At 41.8% G+C, this 25,668-nt stretch overlaps 1 protein-coding gene across 5 annotated transcripts; it reads right to left on the bottom strand.

Moving 5' to 3' along the window:
- Positions 1 to 1,155: 1,155 nt before the first annotated feature.
- On the bottom strand, positions 1,156 to 25,410 carry PRDM4 (PR/SET domain 4). Of its 5 annotated transcripts, none has more exons than XM_032646278.1 (12): positions 25,213 to 25,366; positions 24,765 to 25,031; positions 21,455 to 21,588; positions 18,703 to 18,888; positions 16,335 to 17,129; positions 13,922 to 14,071; positions 12,794 to 12,933; positions 11,760 to 11,845; positions 10,663 to 10,790; positions 9,736 to 10,050; positions 8,014 to 8,182; positions 1,156 to 3,084 (listed from the first exon to the last, which is right to left on the bottom strand). In XM_032646278.1, the coding sequence occupies exons 2-12, from the start codon at positions 24,773 to 24,775 to the stop codon at positions 2,772 to 2,774; spliced, it is 2,427 nt and encodes an 808-aa protein (XP_032502169.1). In that variant the 5' UTR covers positions 24,776 to 25,031; positions 25,213 to 25,366; the 3' UTR covers positions 1,156 to 2,771. The 5 variants fall into 5 exon arrangements, with proteins under 5 accessions (XP_032502169.1, XP_032502173.1, XP_032502171.1 ...); XM_032646280.1 differs by lacking the exon at positions 25,213 to 25,366 and adding an exon at positions 25,381 to 25,410 and having other exon boundaries at positions 1,167 to 3,084; positions 12,794 to 12,912; XM_032646279.1 differs by having other exon boundaries at positions 1,168 to 3,084; positions 12,794 to 12,912; positions 25,213 to 25,390.
- Positions 25,411 to 25,668: the final 258 nt, after the last annotated feature.

The raw sequence follows: 25,668 nt of genomic DNA, 5'->3' as shown, positions 1-25,668 counted from the left end.
TTGAAAACTCAAGTCACGTCAGTTTTACTTGTCTCACTAAAATCTAGGACTTCTTGGGTCATGAATAGCCATATTTTAAGGATAGAAATCTGTGCTAGGATAACCTAAAACTAAAGAATATTAGCCAGTGCTCACTGTATGTTGAGCACTGTGCCAGCCCTTTACATGAATTAACATCAAATACTACTATGAAATGGGACCTCTTAGTAGTAGTCTCTGCTTACAGTTAAGTAAAAAGAGGCACAGAGAGGTTACATAACTTGACTGAGCTTCCAAACCATCGTGCAGCAAAGCCCAGATTGGAGAACGTTCAGCAGGGCTACAGAGCCCACACTCATAATATCCTGCCTCTGAATGTGACCATTTACCCAACAGCAGACTGATCCCAGCAGCAGCAACAGATGAGGGCACCTGCAATGGGCAAGGAAGGCTCAGAGTAAAATCTTGTCAAAGGGGCAGCTACTAATTTACTCATCTTGTGAGAATGACTTATAATGTGTCACTTAAGTCTAAGAGGTAAAAAAAAAAAAAAAAATGGAAGACACAGTTGTAAAGCAAGCAACAACAGCTACATTTTCACCTAAACTATTTCCCAGAATTCCTCTTTTACTGTTTTACATAAGGTTTATCTATCTTGGGCAGCACTTCAACTAGCACCTGGAAATGAAGAAATTTAACCCAGCGTGATCCAGAGTTAAAGGGAGAAAGGGTGCTTGTAGTTCTAGCACCGATGGTTTCCTGGGAACAGGAGTCGCTGCCACCAGGATGCCTTTACCAGCTCAAAAGGCTGAGATTTGAGTTGCCTCAGTCCCACCAGAGCTCCCTGATGAAGCCTTCATGGCCCAGTGTTGACAGCCACCTCTAACCACCATACCTCACCAACTCCTTCAACTGTAGACCTGTAGTTCTCCAAGGAGACAGCAAAGTAAAGGCACCACCTTAGGAAGGAAGAGGGCAGGGATGAGAGCTGGAAACGCAGGGAGCATAGTTTAATTAAGCGCTGTTATGCAGAAGCATGCGAAAATATAATTTCAAAGCTACAGTACTTAGGAAATACTTTCTCCACTTCTGACCTTAAGAAAAACTCAAGTTGTACCTCATTTTCCCTAAAAAGACTCATTCCTCTCCGTCCACAAAATGAGATTACAAGAGGAATCGTATTTTTTTAAAAGTTTTTATTTTAATCCTTCCTAGAGGAATACAGATTTGAATGAAATACATTCATTCCATAAATACATTAGCAGCAAAACCTTCCCACCAAGGTTCTCTCTACTCCAGCCCAGAGGTCGTGCCTTAGAGCAGGAGAGCATGTTCCATCAACCGTCAACTTCACGATGTGTTTGCTTCTTGCTGAAAGCAGGAGATGCATGAGAGACAAGATGAAAAGATCAGATGGGTAGATGAATTAAGCTGGGACCCTGAAAACACACCCACGTGGTGACCATTTAACCTTCTGCACTTCCCAAATCCTTTGGCATCCACCGTGCTTAACTGATGAGGTCCTTCATTGTAGACAACTTGGAAGGCCTAATCTTGCAAATGCACCAATATGTCATCTGTCATTCTGAGTTGGCAACATTTTAATGGTGTCTTGATCCTTTTCATAGGGTAAGCCAGATAGGAAGGATCATTCCCTCCTTCCTTCCCTGGGCCAAGGTACCACTTTGCCAGCTGAGTCCACATGTCCTTGTTATCAGGAGACGATGCAGCAGGCATTACTTGGCTTGCTACACCCCCAGATCCCCTTTGTCTGGGTGCTGGAGGCTTCACTGGAGACAGAGACATGTCTAAACCTACAAAGACCTCTAAGGAACAACCACCAGATCTCTTACCCCAGCTTCAATCAAAGCTAGCTTCTTGGACAGTGGCCCAGGCATCTCTCCTTTTCTTCTCTCCATCAGTGCCTACTGCCTGGCTGCTCCCTTTTTTATCTGTCCTCTAGGTACCTGCTGAAATTTTGGGAAGCAAGACCTACCCTGAACTCCCAAGCAGCCAAGAGAGATTAAGGTAGGTGGTGCTTTAAACTTGTCAGCTGCAGGAAAGAGTAACAAGCTTACGTTGTTATATTCCAATCCATTCTGGGATAAGCTTAAGTCACAAGTCTGCATAAAACAAAACACCAGAACCATAATCAGGACGACTGTAAGGCAGGGACCAAGTTTAGAGTGCTACCAAATCAGTGGCTTGGGAGAAAAATGGAATAATGAAAGAATTTAAAATAAATCTGATTTGTTTGGGCAGAGAGCAGCTCTGACTCAGGCATAAATGTATCACCCAATTATGTAAATAAAGAATGGATCTCAGGGCTTCCCTGGTGGCGCAATGGTTGAGAGTCCACCTGCCGATGCAGGGGACACAGGTTCGTGCCCTGGTCCGGGAAGATCCCACATGCCGCGGAGCAGCTGGGCCCATGAGCCATGGCCCCTGAGCCTGCGCATCCAGAACCTGTGCTCCGCAACGGGAGAGGCCACAACAGTGAGAGGCCCGTGTACAGCAAAAAAAAAAAAAAAAAAAATCCTCAAAAGTTTACACTTTCCTCCCCATACGCCACTTAAAAATAGGATACATGCTCTTTTCTCAATCTTTCTTAAAGTGTTTTCATTAGGATACTCTTCTATAAGTGCTTCATCCGTTCCCATTTAGTCTATTTTGACTGTTGGCTGGAAGGAAATCAGAAATTATTTTATATAAAAAGCACGGTAGTGGATAACTGGTCATGTGTGTTTTTCCCTTTTGTATTTTCCATCCGAAACAGCTGGCTCCTTTTCCTTTCATTTATGTGTAGACAGAGCCTCGTCCGCGGGATACACAGCACTGCTAACCCGGCAGCCTTCTGCCCCCACAGGGTCCGCGAGCTCCTCCTCCTCCGAGTCGTCTTCCTCCTCCTCCTCCTGCGCTGATGAACTGGACGTGGGCCCTTTGCAGGTTTTCAGGTGTCGGGTGAGATGATATTTGGTTAGATAAGCCTTTGTACATTTTTCACAGACATAATCCCGTTTTCCTTCATGTGAATTGAGATGTTTCTTTAAGTGATTTGTTCTCAGGAACAGCTTATCACACTTGGGGCACTTGATCTGGCGTTCTCTGAGAGGAACACAAGAAAAAAACATTTGATTTGGGGTTACAAATGACAACTGAGGCACACACTTATTCTGCACAACCTCAGACCTTTGTCAGAGAAGCTCTACCCAAGTAGAATCAAACTTTTTTTTTTTAAACAGGAGATGTATCATATAGAAGAGTCATAAAACATTTGTAGTTTAAACACCACAGACTGATTTTGCTTGTTTTAGAACTCTATGTAAATGGGATCGTACTGTATGTATCTCTCTTGTGTTTTGCTTCTTTCACTCAGTATGATGTTTCTGAATTTCAATCAAGTTGCTGTATCAGTAGTTTGCTCCCTTCCACGGCTGTAAGCTACTTACAAATATACCACAACTTATCTGTGGCACTGGCTCTGTTGTTAATGGGTATTCTGGTGGTTTCCAGTTCTTTATCACCACAGGCAAGACTTGCTATGAACATTTCTACACTGGTGTGTGATCTGCATACGCATCAGTTCCTCTAGGGCAGGGGTCCACGGCCTGTTCAGAACCGGGCCGCACAGCAGAGGTGAGCAAGAGAAGCTTCATCGGCCGCTCCCCATGGCTCGCATTACCGCCTGAACCATCCCCGTCCCCCATCTGTGGGAAAACCGTCTTCCATGAAACCTGTCCCTGGTGCCGAAAAGGCTGGGGACCGCTGCTCTATGGCATATACTCAGGAGAGGCATAGCTGGATCAAAGGATATGTACATCTTCAATTTTACTAGATAATGCTACGCTGTTTTCCAACATGGCTGTATTGATATACACATCCATCAACAGCCATTTGTGAGTTCCCGCTGCCCCACATTCTTACCAACTGGAAAACTCAAATTTGAAAACATTTGCCAACTGACCAATACACAATGGTATCTAACTATGGTGTTACGGTAGCCCCTACAACAAAAAATTATCCGGCTAAAGATGTCAGTAGTGTTAAGGGTGGAGTAAATTTGGCCTAGACATTTAGAGCTGAAAAGAAACTTAGGGATCACACAGAGCAGGAATTTTTTAACTCTTTTTTTGAGGAGCTGAACCCTACGTCTTAATGAAAGTCCAATATGTGAAGCAAATAAAAGGGGGTTAAAATCCTTGATGGAGTGTGAGGGTGCAGTGGAAAGTTCTGAAGCCTGGTCTCCTTAGCATTTCTACCACCTTCTCCCAGCAGGACGTGGCAGAGAAGAATTCTGTGGAGCTACAGGACAGGGAAAACTCAGTCCCTGCCTTCATGGAGCTTACATTCTAGTGGAGGACTCACACCATAAACAAATTAAAAATATATAATGTGATATCAGATAGTAATAAATACTATTAAAAAAAATGAAGCCAGGTAAGAGTGACAGAGTCCTGTTTTAGATGAGATAATCAAGGAAGGCCATTCTGAGGAAATGACAAACTTAAGCAGAAACCTGAATGAAGTGAGGGAGGAAGACAGGGAGATATCCAGAGGGAGAAGTTTCTAGGCAGAGGCAGAACAGTGCGAAGGCCCTGAGACTGTGTTCAGTATGCTGAAGTAGTAGCAAGGGGAGGCCCAATGTGGGTAAAATAGAACAGTATGAGAAAAGCAATAAAAGATGGAGTGGGACACGTAGTCAAGTACCACTACCACATCATGAAGGGACTTCCAGTCAATGAAGAATCATGACTGGAGATGTGCACAATCTGACTTATGTTTTAAATATATCACTCTGGCCACTGTGGACGAATACAGCATGTGTGTGTGGCACCTGTGTGTGTATCTGTGTTGGGGAGTGGATGAGGAGAGAGAAGAGCAGCAGGGAAGTCAGCTGGGACACTACTGAAGTTGCCCATAAAAAAGATGCTGGTGGTCTCAACCAGGCAAGAGCTGAATGAAGGAAAGAATGGAAGACTGAGTTGAGGATGACTCCAAGGTGTTTGGTTTGAGCCACTGGGATGAATGGTGGTATCATTTTCTGAGCCAGTGAACACTGGGGAAAATCAAGTTTGTTGGGTTAATACGAAGAGTTGAGGTTTGAACTTATCAGGTTTGAGCTGCCTAGCAGACATCCAGAACTCAGAGATGCTGAGTGAATGGTTAGTTATATAAGGCTGGGGATATAGATCACAAAGCCACGGGACTAAGATAACGACCTAGAGAATAAGCGCCCCACTCGTACTCTCAAGTTCCTTTCTTAGAGGAAGGGCAAAGTCCCATGCCTTATACTCCCAGGGGAACACTGGGAGAGGAACAACTCCTACATTTGGCTTTAGGGGCTATAGTTCTTTACTAAGCAGATAAATAGAATGAATTCCAATACTAACATATGCATTTTGAAATGCCTAAAAGTAAGGATACAAACAACTGAAAATTTTACCAATGATCTCTACAGGAAGTCTCATTCAAAAATATTGGTTGGGGGGGCTTCCCTGGTGGCGCAGTGGTTGAGAGTCCACCTGCCGATGCAGGGGACACGGGTTCGTGCCCCGGTCCAGGAGGATTCCACACGCCGCGGAGCAGCTGGGCCCGTGAGCCATGGCCGCTGAGCCTGTGCATCCGGAGCCTGTGCTCCGCAACGGGAGAGGCCACAACAGTGAGAGGTCTGCGTACCGCAAAAAAAAAAAAAAAAATCGGTTGGGGAATTCTCCAGCAGTCCAGTGGTTAGGACGTTCACTGACGAGGGCCTGGGTTCAATCCCTGGTTGGGGAACTAAGATCCTGCAAGCCGTGTGGTGCAGCCAAAATGTGTGTGTGTGTGTGTGTGTGTGTGTGTGTGTGTGTGTGTGTGTGTGTGTGTGTTGAATGGTGCTTCTTTTATGAATGACTTATACTAGCATAAAGTCTTGACAGTCCTAAAACAACTTTTATACCATGGGAGTTTGGCAGAGGCTTATTATATTTTGTCATCATGAGAAAGTGTCCAGATCCACATTTAAGAAAACTGCTTTCACTAGTCGACATCTGATAAAGCCAATTTCCACCCCAGAAGGAGATAAGCAGTTATGACTAATTTCAAAATAATTTCTATTTCATTATGCTGTGAAATGGCTACCATAAAAGCAAGTGCAAATTTACACATCACTTGAAAGAATAGAAAGTTAAGGTCAAGGAAGATAACTCCTCTTTATGTGTGGTTTTCAAGAAGTAACAATATAGCCACTTGCCAGAGATACTGTGAAACAAGTCTTTCATTTGGATCAACTCAGTAGCACTAAACACTGACTGGACATTAGACTCACTTGGGGAGCTTTTTAAAAATACCAAGGCCAGGGCTCTACCCCGGACCAACTAAATTAGAATCCCTGGAGCTGGGGCCCTGGCACCAATCACTGTTTTTCACATTTCCCAGCTTATTATCATGAGCAGTGTTATCGTTTGGATATTTGTCATCCCCCCACCCCCCACTCCTAAATTGGTATGTTGAAGCTGTAACTCATAATGTGATGGTATTTGGAGGTGGGGGCCTGTGGGAGGTAATCAGGTTTAGATGAGGTCATAAGGATGGGACCCCCATGATGGGATTAGTGCCCTTATAAGAAGAGGAAGAGAGACCAGAGCTTGCTCACTCTCTCCACCATGTGAGGACACAAGAAGGCAGCCATGCGCAAGCCAGGAAGAAGGCCCTCATCAAAACCTAACCATGCTGGCACCCTGATCTCGACTTTCCAGCCTCCAGAAGTTTAAGAATATAAATTTCTTTTGTTTAAGCCACCACCCAGTCTATGGTATTTTGTTAATGGCAGCTCAAGCTGACTAATATAAGCAGCTAGACTAAATGATCCCAGAGATCTCTTTCAGCTCTAATTAATTACACTTGGATCCATGCAATAAAATCCTAATAGGTCTCCCAATACTTGGCCTTCTCCTCCTTCAATCACCCTTTCCTGCTGCCAGAGTAATCTTTACAAAATGAACATCTCAAAAAAAAAAAAAAAAAAAAAGAACATCTCACCATGACACTCTTTCCCTTAAAATCCTTCAATGCCTGTGCAAGAATGTGAATGCTCGTAACATTACTAACTATATACTTAAAAATGGTTAAGACAGTAAAATTTGTGTTTTATGCCATAATTAAAATACACACATGCACGCACACACACAAAGCACAGAATAGTTCCTGGTACATAGGTAGGAAAAATGCTTCGGTAACTCTCCATTATTTCCAGAACAAAATTTAATTTTCTTAGTTGGATAAAAGGCTCTTCATGATTTGGCTGCTGCCTCTCTCTCACTCGCTCTCATATACACCCAATGCTCTAACTATAAAGAACCACTAGCGGGACCTCCTTGGTGGTCCAGTGCTTACGACTCTGTGCTTCCACTGCAGGAGCACAGGTTCGACCCCTGGTCAGGGAACTAAGATCCTGCATGCTGCACGCGCAGCCAAAAAAAAAGAAAAGAAAAGAACCACTCGCATTTCACAGTCCTTTTCGCATACTCCGTTTCATCTGTCTAGAGCAGTATTCTCATCCCTTACCCTTCACTGTCTCCCTGAATAACTCTAATTTATCTCCTTTAATGCTTGCTCAAACTACCAGGACACTTTCCCAGGACACTGCAGGCTGGGCTGGGGCCTCCTCTCTGGTCTCTCAGGACCCAGCGCTTACCCTGACATCTGCAACACAGTATAGCAATTACTCTTCTGTCTCTTAATGCTCTCCAAGCTCTTTAAAGCTCATCTTTGTATTTTTACCACTTAGCACAGTGCTGGGCATCAAGGAGGTACTTAGAAATTTGTTAAATTAATGAAATGATGTTTTGAAAATATGAAAAAAAAGGAAATACAGAGAGTAGAGGTGAAAAATAAGAAAAACAAACAAGTGAAATCTTCCAGGATAAACCAAAACGTTAGTTTTCCAACCTCTGCTTGGCTACGTGGAACACAGGAGGCACCGACGGGTGCCAAGGCAGGAGACAGATGACAAGCCTCGTTCCCCGCCCGAGGGGTGTTGGGCAGCGGGCGACTCACTGTGTGTGGATGAGCACGTGCTGCTTGAGGTCCTGCCTCCGCATGAACAGCTTGTCACAGTAATCACACTTGAGGTTCTTCTCGCCCGTGTGGATAACCATGTGGGACTCCAGGTGAGCCTTCTGGGTGAAAGACTTGTCACACAAAGTGCACCTGTAGTTCTTCTGACCTGCACATCAACCCGAATTACCATACCATGAATAAAACTGCCACGAGCATTCTCAGGATGAAGAGGCACACTGTATGGGTATGTAGCAGAGGCAGGAATAAAACAGAACTGACTGTAAACTGGAACTTCACTTTCTGGGACTGTCTACCCAGAGCCACTCAGAGCCACTCAGAATTTATATTCTGCAACTAAAGCTAGTGAAGCTAACAAATCTGACCTCCTAGGACTGCTTACCTACACACACACACACACACACACACACACACACACACACACACACACACAGAGACACACACACACTTTTTAATGTTTATAGCTAACGCATGATATAAACTCTGGAAAAAAAATCACTTATAACCCCAGTGCCCAACTTAATTCAATTATTTTTTTTAAAAAACTCATGAAATCTAGTACTTGCCTATAAGCAAACATATTTTTACAACCTACATTTTAGTATTCTTTTTTAAAACATTTAATATGACCTCATAAACCAGGGATGAAATAAAATCCTTTTAAGAATGCAGAAATAGGGACTTCCCTGGTGGCTCAGCGGTTAAGAATCCGCCTGCCAATGCGGGGGACACAGGTTCAAGCCCTGGCCCAGGAAGATCCCACATGCCGCGGAGCAATGAAGTCCGTGCACCACAACTACTGAGCCTGCACTCTAGAGTCCGTGAGCCACAACTACTGAGCCCACGCACCGCAACTACTGAAGCCTGTGCACCTAGAGCCCATGCTCCGCAACAAGAGAAGCCACCGCACAGCAACCAAGAGTAGCCCCCACTCGTGCCGCAACTAAAGAAAAGCCCACACGCAGCAACGACCCGACACAGCCAAAAATAAATAAATAAATTTATATTAAAAAAAAAGAAAGAAAGTTACTCTAAGTCAGGGGTTAGCAGACCTTTTCTTACAGGTCGGTCAGAATCTTAAGCTCTGTGAGCCATATGGTCTCTGCTGCGACTACTCAGTCTTAATGGAAAAGAATGAGGAAAAGCTTTACTTTCAAAGATTTGGAGAATGAATGACCCAGCCAAGAAAACGAAAACTAAAGCAGTTACTTTATAGCAAAGTAAAAAAGTAAGTGAAAAAAGTAAGTGCTAAGAGAAAGGGGTTGGTTTGTATGGAGTTTAGAAAATAGAAACTCAACAAATTTTGGCAGTGTTTACTGAGCAATATTCAAAGGAAAGAAACTGGCTGTGGCTGGTGACCAGGGGTGAGCTCTAATGGGAGGCTCAGGCTGTTTCTGTAGAATTCCCTTTAGGGCCAAACACATACATCAACTTCCTGATTATTAACTGCATTTTTCCAGTCACCTTCAAACTATGGTGGGGGCACCTGGAAAGTGAAGCAACTTAATAACGAGAAGTAATACTCTCTGAGGAGGCACAGTTATCCCACCAAGATTTATGACCCAACAAAGTCCTGCTGACAGCCAGCTGGATTCCTTCTAACATCTGATCTCAACTCTACCTGCAAGACTATCTTGCTGCCAAGGCCTTACTAATTTCTAATTTTTCAAAATTCCACTTTGATGGTCCAACACAACTTACCTGTATGTATCTTGAGGTGGGTCCGCAGGTTGCTGGGATCACTAAAAGCCTTGCTACAGAAATCACACTTGTGGGGCTTCATACCCATGTGACCCATAAAGTGAACATGAAGTTTGGAAGGAGAGATAAAAGCTTGGGGGCACATGGAGCACTTCCACTTCCTTTCTTTGCTGTGGCTTGGCCCATGGCTGCTGCTGTGGCCCTGGCTAGGAAGATGGTTATGGATGTGGCTGGTCAGGTGGGCTTTGAACTCTGTATAGGAACTGCACTCCTTGCCACAGTTACAGAGGTGCACATCTGGGTGTTCAGGAACACCTTAAGAGAAAGATTATTCAATGTCTCCTGATACTTAAATTTAAAAACTTGTTGATATTAGTAACTATTGCTTATAATTCTCCCTTCTACCAAAATTTCCAGCTTGCCCGCTACATCTTGTTCAATGCTCTAGTCCTAGCATCTCAGATAGCGTGTCAGGCACATACATAGGGAACACTTGGTAAATACTGGATTATAAGGCACCTTTCCTAGGAAAAAAACTTAAGATTTTGTAGTATACAAACTCCTAAACATCACTTGTCATCATGACACAGTGCAAGAAAAAGCCTATGAAGGTTAAACCAACTCAAGAAGCTTTGCTGTCCTTTATGAAATTAAATTGTAATGGTTCAAAAGGAACATAGGAACTTCAAATTCCACAAATCAAAGTCCTAACACAAAAGTTCATACTGTCTGGTCAATAACAATTAGCTTATGAAGAATCTCACGGATTTTAACACTTTTAACATGGGGTAATATCCTGCTTTTATATACACAAAGGTATGTGATTTGTTTCAGCTTACATGTAAATCATTACCAAAACTCTGCTACTGGTCCTTGGTGCTTTTACTATGCTAGATTCATACCAAACCAAGTCTTACATAAACTTACCAATCTGCTGAGCATAATCCCGGCTGTAATAAAAAAGCAGTTCATTTTCAGGAGGGATATCTTGTGAGGTGCAGAAATAGATTTTTCCATCATGGGGATAAGCCACCAAATTCTGCTCTTCCCGATTCCTAAGTTATCACATTTAACAGATGAAGCATATTAAATTTATTTTATTAATTAAAAAAAATTTTTTTGGCTGTGCCACAAGGCTTGCGGGATCTCAGTTTCCCGACTAAGGATTAAACCCAGGCCACAGCAGTGAAAGCCCAGAATGCTAACCACTAGGTCACCAGGGAACTCCCATCAAGCATATTAATTTTGAAATATACACTAAACACATCATATCCCTACAGCAAAATCCTATATGAAAACTTAGATGTACTATTTCTCTGGGTCATTTCTCTAATTCCCTATACTACCTATTAGGAGTAACTTGCATAGAAACAGAATTCTTACTTCAATATCATCCTTTATAGTCAGAAATACTACAGTCTGTTACTGGAAGAAAAATAAAGTCTTAAAACAATATAACAAAGACACAGAAATAGATAGCTGAACAAGAATTAACCAAAAGAGCAGCCTAAGGGGTTGACTAATAGCTAATATAAAGAAAAGGTACCCGGGCTTCCCTGGTGGCGCAGTGGTTAAGAGTCCGCCTGCCGATGCAGGGGACACAGGTTCGTGCCCCGGTCCAGGAAGATCCCACATGCCGCGGAGCAAATGGGCCTGTGAGCCATGGCCGCTGAGCCTGCGCTCCGCAGCGGGAGAGGCCACAACAGTGAGAGGCCCGCATACAGCAAAAAAAAAAAAAAAGAAAAGGTACCCACTTGCAAGGTCAATGGTAATTGTATCATTCCTTACTGCATTAGTAAGTTGAATGAACTGTTCATAAAACAAGGATAGTTTCTTATATTTTGATTTATAATAACCCTTAGTCAACAACTACTGGGATGAAAAAGGTGAAAAGTCTTAGGCTTTAAAGTATGTTCAGATATCACTGTCATTTGGATTCTTCGATTCTTCCCTATTTTATTCAAAGCTTCCTACTGAAAAACATCTGAAGCGTAACTATTTCTTTCATCCAAGTCTACTCTTACCTGGCTTTGCGCACAAACATCATCCAATTACATTCATTTTCGTCAGTTGTAATGATGCAGAATTCTAGGACACCACTGTGGTATATCTGTCAACAAAAGGCAAACATACACATCAGATGAACTGAAAAGTGATACACAATGCTACTAAGTTTAGCCTAGCAATAATCTCATTTACTTTGCAGTAGGTACCAACTTTCCTAGTCAGTGTGAAAATACATGGTTGTCTTCTCAAATGTTTGTCATTTCACCAGTCCCCCTATTTCCAGCAGTACAATAAAGACCACTAGGGACCTACAGTTAGTGCTCAGTGTATAGAATCATGTTGCTCTTGATTATTCACATTTTGGCTTGACTGGAAAAGACATAAGAAACAGTCTGCTTGTCTTCACCACCTACCACATGAATGGACATTAAGGTCAGAGAACCACCTCTTCTCATCATTTCTCCAATGCACGTAGCATTCCTCTATGTTTACTCCTGGATACCACAATTAAAGTCCCCAATGCCAGTGGCACTCTACCTTTCCAACTATCACAAGACCCATTTCCCCCTTACTTCAATTTTTGCAGGCATCATTCTCAACCTATTGACTAAAATTCTATATAAACATGTTATAGGAATAGCTGTTTATATCAAAAACTTAAGTTTCTAGCCCCTTCCGTTAGAAAACTAGAGAAATAATCTTAGCTTCAAATTCTAGAATTGTTTCCCAAGCTAAATATTTGAGGAATGTTTTAGTTGATTACAAAATAAGACTTTCAACATATAAACAAAGTCCATGGCCTCAGCTGCCACAAGTAATAAAAATGAATAATCATTGAGTTATCTAACAAAATGGAGACTAAAACAGTTTATCTTCCATATTCAACACCTGATGTTTTGCTATGTATAATAAGTTGGCTACCAAGAACAGAGAGAATGCACTATTAAATGACTGATAGTGAAAGGCACTGTATGAATCTTGGCTACGTTTTTAACTACCTCATTACAGTGAAAGCAACCAAAAGTCACAGAAAAGTTTCATAAACACTGACCTTCCAGATATGATTAACTGCCTTGTCTGTCCATTCTGCTACTTCCATGGAGTGACTCTGCTGGCCAATAAGAGGCCCAAAGCAAGTCCGCACAGGAATGGTTTCTCCAGTCCATACACCTATCAGTGGAAGGACATGAACTACACAATCAATGATTTAAACATCTAATCAGATAAGAAGAGAGTAGCTTAACTCATACAAAGAATCTTATTTTCAATGAACCTAAGTACTACTGATATTCTAGCACTCCTGAGAGGTAGATAAGTGTTATGGGTCCTATCCTGTAAATAAGGAAAAAGTAATAAACAGATTAGATAGGGGCTCAGAAGAAATAAGCAGAGTAAGAAGCAGTATCAGAAATTCCTGAACCATTTTTATATACAAGGAACCAAACCATGTCCCTCCAAATACGTTATTTTGGAGTTGACACATAAAAAAGACTAGAGAACATCATTCTATCATAAAAAAGTAAAGCAATTACTACAAAATAAATCAAACGTCTAAGATCACTTGTGCTTAAAGCACTGCTCTTTACTATCTAAGCTGTTTAATGCTTTCAACTGACCCATGCCTAAGTTACACCTGAAAGAATAACGAACCTAGTATTGTATTTTCGAAGAATGGCACAGTGATTCAGATACCACGTTAAGTTCCAATATGGATAAGCATACTTTGGCAGTCTACATTTCTTATTACCTTTTCCTAAGGAGTATTAGGCAATTTACAAACATCTGATGTAAATATCTTTAGTGATAAAGAAGTTATCAATGGTGAATTTTCAATGTTTTATAAAAGAAACTAAGTTTCAAGGAGTGCTTTGTCATGATTATTGATAGTGGATGATACAGCTGAAAATAAAAGTCAAGTCTTCAAAGACTCAGGCTAGGATTCTCTCCTCTATTCAATTCTGATTCTAAGCAAGGGGAACTTTCCCAATAAAGTTTTCAACTTGATGTACTGCTGTCACCCCTGGACAAGACAAATATTCCGTAAAAGGATAAATCTCAGCTATAAACTGACTTCTGGATCAACCAAATAATCACTAAATTACACACATCCACTTTTACAACTTCACCCTACAAAGGAAGAAGAACCTCTGATGGGGTTTTATGGTTCCAAGAGTCTTACCAACATCTGCTCCCACAATTGACTGGCGGAGAACAAGCTGCTTTGGGAGAGAAAGCCTCGCTCTGCTCTCTATTGGAGTGTCAGGAACAAAAGTCACCGGTCCGTGATCTGGGCAGTCTGAGGGATAGGCTCGGTCACAGAGAGTGCACCCTGAAGATGGGAAATTTGAGACATAAATGGGGTCAGTTCTAGCAGGCAAATGAATGACCACCTGCTTTTTTATTTAAATACAAATTATTAAAATGTAACCAGTACGAAGCTAGGTTCTAGTAGAAATTCTCTGATCAAAGAACCACTTTCTTACACTAAAATATATATCCACTGTTATATCTCTCTTCAGCAACATTTGATAATTTTCTTTTGATCCAACTGGACAAGTTTTCTATTCAATGCGTAAGAGAAAGACTGATCAAAAAATAAGCCTACATTACTTCAAGAATCAAGTATATTATTCCTTACATTGAGTAGATAAGTAATACCTTGAGATATGATGTTCTAAAGTCCAAAAGATTCCAATTCTACCAAACTATAAGAGGAAACTGAGTTGAAATGCTGTAGCGATGCAAAGCCAAAACAGAGATGACAATAGAGCACAACAAAGTCAGAGCCAGCTGCACCACTGCTCTCTTTTGCTTCACTATTAACAAACTGGCTGACCACGCTTTTGATGACAAGCTCTTAAGACAAAAAAAATATGCAACCTGCTCTTGGGACAGCAGGTGAATCATATTCTTGCAGACATATTTGCTTAACGTTCTTAATTCTTATTGTTCATGCGGTCTTTTTGCATTGTCAGAAAAAATGCTGAATTCATATTCTGTTTTCTGTGCTTACTGTAACTTCACTTTTACAAGCTCAGGAGTGTCCTCCTTCTCTATAAATCTTCTGTTCTATTCTTTTACTTTCCTTTCTCACTGTTACCTTAACAGTAGTATTAATGACCCTATTTAGTCAATGACTGTGTTCAAACTTTCCAAATTCATTCACAAAATAGTTGTAAATACATAAACCTTAGAATCGCAGCCTTCTAGGTGCCTTTTTCTCCTCAGAAATCCATTAGAAATTACCGCTTAAATGGCATAAAATATCAGTAAGTTTTCATATTTAGCCAAAGCAGTAATAATATATTACTTCTTCGAGTACTACTTGATTAAAAATTCTTTGAATATCAGACTAGAGATCCCCTACACTCTATGAGAACTTATTCTCCAATGCTCTTAACAAGAAACCATGTTAACTCTTCAAACAAAGGAGATTCAGAATTCATACTGCAAAAAATGCTTACAGGTTTCCTTCAAAGATATACAAATGGCCAATAAGTACATGTAAGATGTTCAACATCATTAGTCATTAAGGAAATGCAAATTAAAACCACAATGAGATGCCACTTCACACCCACTACAATGGGTATTAGAAAAAAAAAAGTCTTGGCAAACATGTAGAGAAAATGGAACCCTCATACACAGATGCTGGGAATGTAAAATGGTGCAGCCACTTTGGAAAACAGTCTGGCAATTCCTCAAAACGAGGAATTCCACTCCTAATATATATCCAAGAAAATTAAAAACGTATGTTCATACAAAAAACTTGTACGTGAATGTTCCTACCAGCATTGAATATAATGGCCAAAAAGGAGAAACAAAATATTCATAAAAGATAAATGGATACACAAAATGCGGTATATGCATACAATGGAATATTCTTCTTCCAAAAAGAGGAATAAAGTACTAATACATGCTATAACATGGATGAGCCATCACAACATTATGCTGGAAAGAAGCCAGACACAGCCACATAATGTATGATTCCATTTACATGACATGTCTAATAGGCGAATCCAGAGAAAGTAGATTATTGGTTGCCTGAGAACGGGGGGCAGGGGTGAGAGTGACTGCTAATGGGGTTTCTTTATGGGGCGATAAAAATTTTGGAATTACACAGTGGTGATGGTTGTACAACCTTGTCAATATACTAAAAACCACTAAACTGTACACTTTAAAATGCATATGTGAATTATATTACACATGATCTAATAAATATGTCTTATGTTGAAAAAGCAAATGGCATGTCACACAGAATACCTTACTGAAATTTACTTCTATAATTAACTATCTGTGAAATCTTGGGAAATACCTTAAGCATTATTAGGCTAAGCTTACCTGTAAAATACAGAAATGACTGTTTCCTTACTTCAGGAAGATGCTATAAGAACCCACAAAATGTCTATATACTGTTTGGCTTACCTGAGGAAAAGGCACCACATTAATACAAAGGACAATACAAAGGCAAATAAAAGTTCCAAAGTCTAGTTACTTCCTATACTCCCTTAACACCTGACTTTGTGACTAAACCTGTTAAGGATGATGGCCCTCTCTATCAATATCTCCAAAAGAAAAAGGCTAAGCACACTCACAAATTGTAAACAAGGTTGCCATATTTTCCTTGTTTGAATTGGAGTCTTCCATTTGCAGTGAAGGTGGTACAAAAGAAAGACTGTCTGAAGACACATCTACATGACCTGTCCCCATAGCAACCTCCTGGGTGATGGAGGAGACAGCCACAGGTTCTAGGCTTAGGCCAACTTCATGGAGGGAAACAGATTCTAGGGAGGCGAGGTTGTGTGAGGTAGAGAGTGCCACGCTTACAGAGTTGGTGCTCATGGCCACGGTGTGGATGGAGTCACTGAGGGCACTGTCAGACATTCCGTTGACCCGACTTGCAATGTGGTCTGTCTCCATGACCACAGGGAGCTCCAGGCCATTCCCATGAATGGGTATCACACCACCATGTCCTACAGTTTCTGCTGCAAGGTTGTTGCTCACAGAATCCACAGAAAGAGGTTCATGACTTCTGGAGCCATTTGGGATTTGGGTATGCTCGCCTGCAACACCATCCATGGTAAGCTCTTCTGCCATTCCATCTGTAGAGATTGGGCTGGTGACCCTAGAGACGTTCTCCATAGTGATTGTTGTGTCCAAGGCCACCTCATGGCCATCAGTGGGATGAAGACTTTGGGCACCATGTGTGTTCACAGAGCGAGAGTCTATTGAAACAATGCCTGGTTCTAATCCAACATTTCCATTGGACTGATAGGGATCTAGCGCCGAAGGGTTATTGGTGATAGATAATGCTGTATTACCATCAACATTTATAGAGTTAGGGTGGATATACTGAGGAGGTGGTCTGTCAGCTAAATAAGATAAAATGCCTGAGAAAAGGAAAAGATGAGATATCAGGAATTTTTCAGTATATTGTTAAATATAAAGAATTCCAAATTCCTTACAAATGTAACTAAACTAAAATAATCTCCTACCTATCTCTTTGGTTTGATATCTATATACTTTATAAATAGCAACATACATATACCACAACTCAGTTTTTCCTGTGAAACTCAGAATTCATAAAAAATTAACTATGTTCCTTTGAAGTCACTAGAAATTAATCACTTATAAATGCTGCCTTTAATATATACATGGCTGGAGTTCCTGAGTCTTTAGATGCTGAAATCTGCTCTATAAGAGTTAAAAGGTAAAATCATTTAAAAGATTTTCCATGTGAAAAATAAAAATTAAATATAATTTTTAACTTATTAGACTATCATAAAACATTAGGCTCTATTCAAAACAAGTCACAATTATACCTGCTTTATTAAGACAGAAAAAAACATTTGAACACTCGTGCTTATGAAGATGTGGTGAAATGGTACTTGCTGCATTGCCAGTAGGAGGCTAAATTTCTAAATCCTCCTTGGAAAGTATCTATAATAATAACCTCAAAAATGTTCATACCCTCTTGCACAAGAAATTCCACTTATGGTAATCTCACCTAAATGCATTTTGTAAGTATTATACACAAAGACATTCATATATGATTATTAAAAAAACTGGAAAAAACTGTCCAACAATAAAGATATAATAAACCATGTAATATCCACTCAGTAGAATATAATGCATCATTAAAAAGGATAATTATGAAAACCACACAGCAGTTGGGAAAAATAACTATGTAAAAATAGAGAAAAATATTAAGTAAAAAAAAGGGTACACAATTGTATAGAAAGCGCTATATAGTGTTAATTATGAAAAACAGTAAAAACCTATACATAAAAATAAAAGACAGGAAGGAAGTAGACCAAAAAGATGGATGATGGGACTATGAATGATTCCCCTTCCTCCTTATTTGCTAAATTTTTTGAAATGAGTATATAATACTTCTAGAATAAAAATTCAATAAACTTTAATTTATAATAAACAATGACACTTGTAAGCAGGACATGTGGTTGATAGGAATTACAACTGCAGAATTATAAAAACTGAACCAAGGAGATGCTAGAGGAGACAAGAAAAATTGTTTATGTGCCATTAAGAAATTAAGCTTAGGGCTTCCCTGGTGGCGCAGTGGTTGGGAGTCCGCCTGCCGACGCAGGGGACGCGGGTTTGTGCCCTGGTCTGGGAGGATCCCACATGCCGCGGAGCGGCTGGGCCCGTGAGCCATGGCCGCTGAGCCTGCACTCCGCAGCGGGAGAGGCCACAACAGTGAGAGGCCCGCATACGGCAAAAAAAAAAAAAAAAAAAGAAATTAAGCTTAGTCAAACTGCTATGTTAATATGTTATCTATATGTTCTAAGAGGAAAAGTACATAAATATGAACAATTTTTTTCCCACAAAGATTAATGTCTAATAGTGACAAACAGAAAAAAGTGTTATTCAAGCCTTCAAGAACTGAAGTTAAGAGTTGGCTGAATTCTTTCTCCTAAATTCCTGAATAACTATAACACTTACCAGGTAGAATGGTTCTGAAGTAACTGCTCTCAAGGTGGGGGTAAGGTGGTGGAGGTAGGGTGTAGTTTCTTTCAGGTAACCCACACATCACCCCTCGATCCCCAATACCCATTGGGAGCATGAGTGACAAAGCAGAAGGCAGAGAGCTCAGGGAGGGACCCAGGTTTGGAATCGCCACTGGCAGCCCTACAAAAAAAAATTTTTTTTCTCCATTAAAAGTAAGTATCTTAGGGCTTCCCTAGTGGCACAGTGGTTAAGAACCCGCCTGCCAGTGCAGGGGATATGGGTTCGATCCCTGGTCAGGGAAGATCCCACATGCCACGGGAGCAAATAAGCCCATGCACCACAACTACTGAGCCAGCGCTCTAGAGCCCGCAAGGCACAACTACTGAAGCCTGTGTGCCTAGAGTCCGTGCTCCGCAACAAGAGAAGCCACTGCAATGAGAAGCCCGTACACCGCAATGGAGAGTAGCCCCCGCTCTCCGCAACTAGAGAAAGCCCGCTCGCAGCAACGAAGACCCAACACAGCCATAATTAAATTAATTTTTTTTAAAAAAGTAAGTACTTTAAAATTCTGTAATCACTTGCTCAACTCTTAGGAAGGTTTTTGCAATGGGCAAAAATCTCACCTAGCAGCCCTTTACATCCACAGATAGGTAGTGTTGTGCAGACATCCACAAACAAGTCCTACATTTAATCAAGTTAGTTTTAAAATGCCAACTTGATCATCCAGTTGTCTATTGCTCTTAAGTATCAAAGCATTTAATTACAATTAAAAACCTAGTTTAAATACAATTTAAGAAAACAAATTATTAGAGATAAAAAGAATGGGAAGAAACATACCAAAGATCAAAGAAATATATCAAAGTTCAGAGTGGTCTCTGAGTAGTGACAGAACAGTTGTTTGTTTTTCTAAGAATTTTCTTTCTTTCTTTATTTGGGTCTTTGTTGCTGCGCACAGGCTTCCTCTAGTTGTGGCGAGCAGGGGCCACACTTCGTTGCAGCACGTGGGCTTCTCATTGTGGTGGCTTCTCGTTGCGGAGCACGGGCTTCAGTAGCTGTAGAGTGCAGGCTCAGTAGTTGTGGCCTGCGGGCTCAGTAGTTGTGGCGCAGCACAGGCTTAGCTGCTCCACGGCATGTGGGATCTTCCCGGACCAGGGCTTGAACCCGTATCCCCTGCACTGGCAGGCGGATTCTTAACCACTGTGCCACCAGAGAAGTCCCCAGAGTTTTTAAATTTATTTTTGCACTTTACTATATTTTCCATTTTATATGGTGAGAACGTTTCACTTAAAAAAAGATATGCTTCTGGGGGCTTCCCTGGTGGCGCAGTGGCTGAGAGTCCGCTTGCCGATGCAGGGGACACAGGTTCGTGCCCCAGTCCAGGAAGATCCCACATGCCGCAGAGCGGCTGGGCCCATGAGCCATGGTCGCTGAGCCTGTGCGTCCGGAGCCTGTGCTCCACAACGGGAGAGGCCACAACAGTGAGAGGCCTGCGTACCGCAAAAAACAAAAACAAAAACAAGAAGGCCTGGGCGCAGCAACAAAGACCCAATGCAGCCAAGATAATTAATTAATTAATTTTTTAAAAAATGCTTCTACTTGGAAATTAATGTAAAGCTAAATGTAAAACTGTACATACATATTTTCATATAATCTTTTGTATATATGCTGTACTTCATGATTTTTAAAAATTTGTACTTTATATTTACCTTGGACTATATCTATCCGCAAGTGCTAAAGTGACCCTGTGCCTACGTATCATAATGAACAATCACCAACTTGGGCAGTGCTGATTCGCATTATTTTTGCCAGTGGCAGTATTTTTTAATAGGTTCTTCCTCCTCAATAAGAGTGTCCACTAAATGGAATGCCTAAGAGATAATCAAATGAGTTAAGAAGTAACAGTTTTTTAAAAAATTTCTTTTGTGGACACTAAAAGAAATGTGAAGACACCCTAGTTTAGACAAACCTTATTTAACGGCTGCATATTAGTAATTAAGCAGGTAATTCTCTATAGAGAACTAAACAACTTAATAGATTTAAAATACTCTTAAACATTAACTCTTACTTTGATAAAATCCAATACATTACAATGTCAAAGACGGAAGAATCACTATCTTGCCACTGTAAGACTCAATGGCTTACTTGTTTCATTTCTATTTCAGTAGAAAGAAAAAATTGAACTAGCCAGATAAAAAGGTTTTAAAAGTACAGCGATGGGGAAAAATGAGCTTTTCCTATATTTATTCTGTCCCAGTACTGAGGCTCAGGGGGAGTTCTACGTAGGAGCTCCATCTCTGAAACCTCCTCTTTGACCATAATTCTAGGCCTGGTGTGTTTGCAGCTGTTGCCAGTTTGATATCATAGAAAATAAAGCTGAATTTCCCATGTGTTCTAGGAATAGTTATTACAGTAACTTTGATTCTCTCCTAATAACCCAGGGACAGAATGCCAAGGGGAAAAACAGATGAATGGGTAACCCTAGATAAAATGCCAAATCAACTACAGCTCTACAGACAAAAGGCCACCAACCCAAGAAGAGGACAACCAGAAAAAAACCACTACTGCTATTCTATCCACTAGGACTTCAGTACTCTAGAAAAATTGCTGCCACATGTGGAACCACCATTTAGACCTGCTGGGCTTCTCCCTTCCACTCTTAAAGGGGCTTTCACCCCGCTGTAGGCTCCATTTAGAACTGATAATGCAATTAAGTGCTAAAATTCAGTCACTCTCCCTTACCACTCACCTGGGGCTGGGATGGCATTGTGAGTGGGTGAGGCAGCCAACCCCAGGTGACTCCCTGAGACTGGCAAGGCATTGCTCACAGAGGATGAAGTCAGCTGCTCCATCCCCACTGGGCTCAGGTTCATTTCATTCATCCTAAGAAAGAGCAGACACAACCAGTTATGCAAAAAATTACCTCAGTGACTCTGTTTAAGGTACTGAAGAACCTGAAACAATGGAGGTGGGGAAATGGGACTTAACCAACTATGACTTCATTGCTATGCTCACAGCTCCCTGATAACTAGTGTCATTGGGACTCAGAGATGTTAACTCAGCCATCATACAGCAGAAACAGGATTTAACTCAGGTGTGCCTTGCTCCAAACCCTAAGCACACTATCTAAAGCAAAGTTTGCAATCCTTAGAGCACACTGGCAACAAGGGTTTGTTTTTTAAATTCACCTAAGTTTCTTCCTTCACAGTATTTAGCTTCTCCAACCGGCTTATTACTTTAAACCAGGAGTTTTATAGACAGTCTGTTTTAACTTACTCAAAGAATTTTTACTAATTCCTTTTACCAGGAGTTAAAGTGATACTGGGTGTGAATTAGATTACCAATCGCATAAAGAAGCACCAAATCTTCTCCATGGATCAGCATTTTATTAAAATCCTGTATAGATACCTTAATAATTAATCAATAATTTTAGTAATATCCTCCACATATCAAGGTTCATTAGGCAAGCTTTGCTAGCTACTTTATTAAAAATTACTTCATATTTGCTCACCAATTCTACAAAATAAGGTAACCAAGGAAACACTGGCTCAAAGAGGGCTTGTCATATGCCCCAAATCACACAGCAATGAAATAACACAGATCATGCTGCAAAATACTGTCAAAAAGTTTTTCAATACACCAAACTTTTTTTTTCTAGAGACCATTTTTGGCTGAAGAATCTGAGAACTGCTTTTTCCATAAAATCCATCTTGTAGTGCCATTGACAAAGTCATTAGAATAAGAGTATACTGATTTGAATAAGATATTACTAGAGATTGTTATCAGTAAGTATTAGTTCCTATGTCAGAATTTAGAGACTGCCATATTATAAACAACTTCAAGAGGCCAGCCAACAGGCTATCCAAAGGAGGTCACCAAGTGACCTCCAATGCTTATACTGAGTTATCAGTGATTCAAGTTCATGCGCAAGCACCTATGTACAAGGGAGGGGTGAAGAACAGGAAGGGGAGTCAAATCGGTCTACACACTCCTTAGCAGTGAAGGCAAAACTTAATAGGTTTTTAATCTGAAAAATGGCAATATCAGCTACCAATCAACATGAAAATAATAATAACTAATACTTATTACTCCCTTACCTTAGGTGTTAGGCACTGGGCTAAGTGATAACATGTAAAATTACCTCACCTAATCCTTATAACTACTGTGAGGTAGGTATTATTCTTAATCCCATTTTAGAGATGAGAAAATTGAGACTCAGGCTAAGAAACTTAACCCAAAATTACATTAACTAGTAAGTGGCAGAGTCGGGATTTAAATCCAGGTCAGCCTAATTTAAGAAACTAGTAAGTCGCAGAATTGGCATTTAAGTCCAGGTCTGCCTAATTTAAGAAATCTAAACTCTTAACTATGACTAGAAAAAGACAATTACAATAAAAGAAACTTTTTGCCTTTTACAGTTCCAACACTTATGATCTGTGTATTTATATTGTGGAGTATGTTTAAAGTCCCACATAGACCTATTCCTGAATTATTCTCTATCCATAAGCTTCAACCTTACTCCGGGCTAGGTATCTCATACAACTAGGATCCCAGACGTTAATAAAGTGTACAAAGCTGAGAGCGATACCCTATATAGAGTAGGCATTCTGAAATATGTATTTGATTTGGATGAAGCAATGCAAACTCATCTTTACTAGAAAGACAACTAGCATCACATGGCAAATGAGATACACCTTATGAAAGACAGCACATTAATAACAGTATTTAATTATGCTATAAAAGAATGCAAAAATCCTTATAGCCTGAAGAAGCGATAGCTAACAATTCTGAAGGTTTCTGGGTTTGGGGTGGTTTAAAACAGACTTTTCCTGTGACTTTTTATAGCTACAAACATTGACTAAAACTTTAGAACCACTGGAGCAGTAATGACCTACAAAAAAATGGTTACGATAATTTTTTTAAGTACAATTAAAAGTCTGTAGCTTCAATTTCCATGCTGAAAATTTCTGAGTATTAATCTGTGCACCTCATCTCAAGACAAAAATCAAAACGGTGCTTCTAGGTTGACTCTTAGGCCTTCTCAGACCAGTTCAAACAGGAGTTTAATGTGAGAGGCTCAGCAGATTTCTGCTTTGCTGTGAGTCACTAAAATGTGATGATCTCAGCAGCCATAAACCAAAGGTAACTAGTATCCCACAGAGAGAAAGCAGATGAAGGGAATTTACAGTATGAGCCTCAAAAGACTCCCTCATTCCAAAGTGCAATTCTATTCTAGCTCCTTTTCTCATATGGGATGCTAGGAAGCAATCTTGGGAGAAGGGCCAGAATCAAGATACTAACTAAGCTCGCTCTTCTTCCCTATGCATTCACTGTAGAATCATATCCTTCATCTTCTCTAGTTTATGTGACCTATGTATGAACCATTTGTTGATCTTACGACTTTTTCTTAGAATGACATAAGAAGCTAACTGAAATGCAGCCACTTTGCAAATGCAACAGACAATTTCAGTGATTTGGATGAACTTTTTTTTAATCTTCCTTATCCTCAACATACAGCCTATGAAAGGGCTCATAAAGAATGGCCAAATGTAACTCTTTCTTTGGCACACTTCTGTACTGTAGTGGCATGGTACCACACTGTACTGTAGTGGCATGGTACCACAAAGTACTTTCAACATTAACACGGAGCCTGCACAATTAATAACTTAATTTCTCTACATTACCAGCCAAGCCAGACGGTAACCAGCAAAATTCAAGGTGAAACATGGTTTTGAGCTAAAAACACACTTCGAAATCCAGATAAAAATATTATTAAGCGCGCAAATAACTCAAAGGCAAGGATAAAGATGTCCAACGAGCCAACAATCGACGTAACGGCTATTCGGAACAACTACTCACATTTGGAGTAAATCAAATGTAATGAGAGTATATTCAACCCAATACTGGTTTCTGGATGTTTTGTTCCCTTTGGGACAAACCCACTTGCCAATCGCACCTGTAACCTGCCCAATGGCACCAAAAACAAAAGCACTCTTAAGTCTCATTTGCCAAATGTTTTCCAAAGATGTCACCAACGCTGAGCTCACCAAGCTACTCACCTGTGATGCATCTGCTGGGGGCCAAGTGTCAGAGAAAAGCGCACACGGGTGGCGGAGAACCGGCATCAGGGTTTGCGTTCCAGGGTCACGTGCTACCGCATCTTGCTTACAACCGCTGCACAAACGCGGCCATTCGTCCCCGGGGCCGCCCGGGGCAGCCCAACTTCTCCCGAGGGCCGGCGGCCGCGCACCCCGCCGTGAGATAAGGCATGCCGGGGGACACCCGGGGCCTTTCCTCCAGAAGCTTCGGGAGGGGGGCTACCTAACCTGAGGGGGAGGACAAGGGCGGTCACCAAAACACGGGAAGGATGCAGCCCCCGTCGCCTCGCCGCCAGAGAGCCCGGGCCTGCTGACACTGCCTCCCAAGGGCGGCCAAGTCGCCCGCTCGCCGGCATGGGGCCCGCAGGCCGCCCTCGCCCCGCCCCGGCCGGGCCCGCGCGCAGCCCACCTGCCGGCCGCGCGGGGGTCGCGCACGCCTGCCCCACCGCTTTGTTCTTCATCCGGGCAAAGCTCGCCTCGGGGCCCTCCCCGCCAGCACGACCCCCCGCTCCGGTGGCCGCCCGCCTAACGTTCCCCGCCCGGCCCGGCCCAACCCGCAGTGTCCTCAGGGCCGCACCCTCCAAGGCGCGTTTCCGGCTCCTCAGCCACTCTCGGCGCCCGCTGCCCCGCCCCTTGTGCGTGCGCCCCTCCCCGCCACGGCCCGCAAGCGGCGCCAGCGCACCGACTCCCCTCCCCCAAGCCACCCCGTTCCGCGCTTGCGCGCCGCGGGGACTCGGGCCGGAGGGGGAGGGCCGTGAGAGGCTCGGCCCGGAACGCCTCGTCTCAGTCCGGCCGGGTCGAGTCGAGCGCCGAGTGATCGATCCCGTTGCTAAGTAACCAGGGCTGACGTGCGCGCAGGGAGTGA

The sequence above is a fragment of the Phocoena sinus genome, chromosome 10 (genome assembly GCF_008692025.1).
Source record: "Phocoena sinus isolate mPhoSin1 chromosome 10, mPhoSin1.pri, whole genome shotgun sequence".
NCBI lineage: Eukaryota > Metazoa > Chordata > Mammalia > Artiodactyla > Phocoenidae > Phocoena > Phocoena sinus.
Note: the sequence above shows the minus strand (reverse complement) of the source record. Positions and strands in the feature narration are given on the sequence as shown.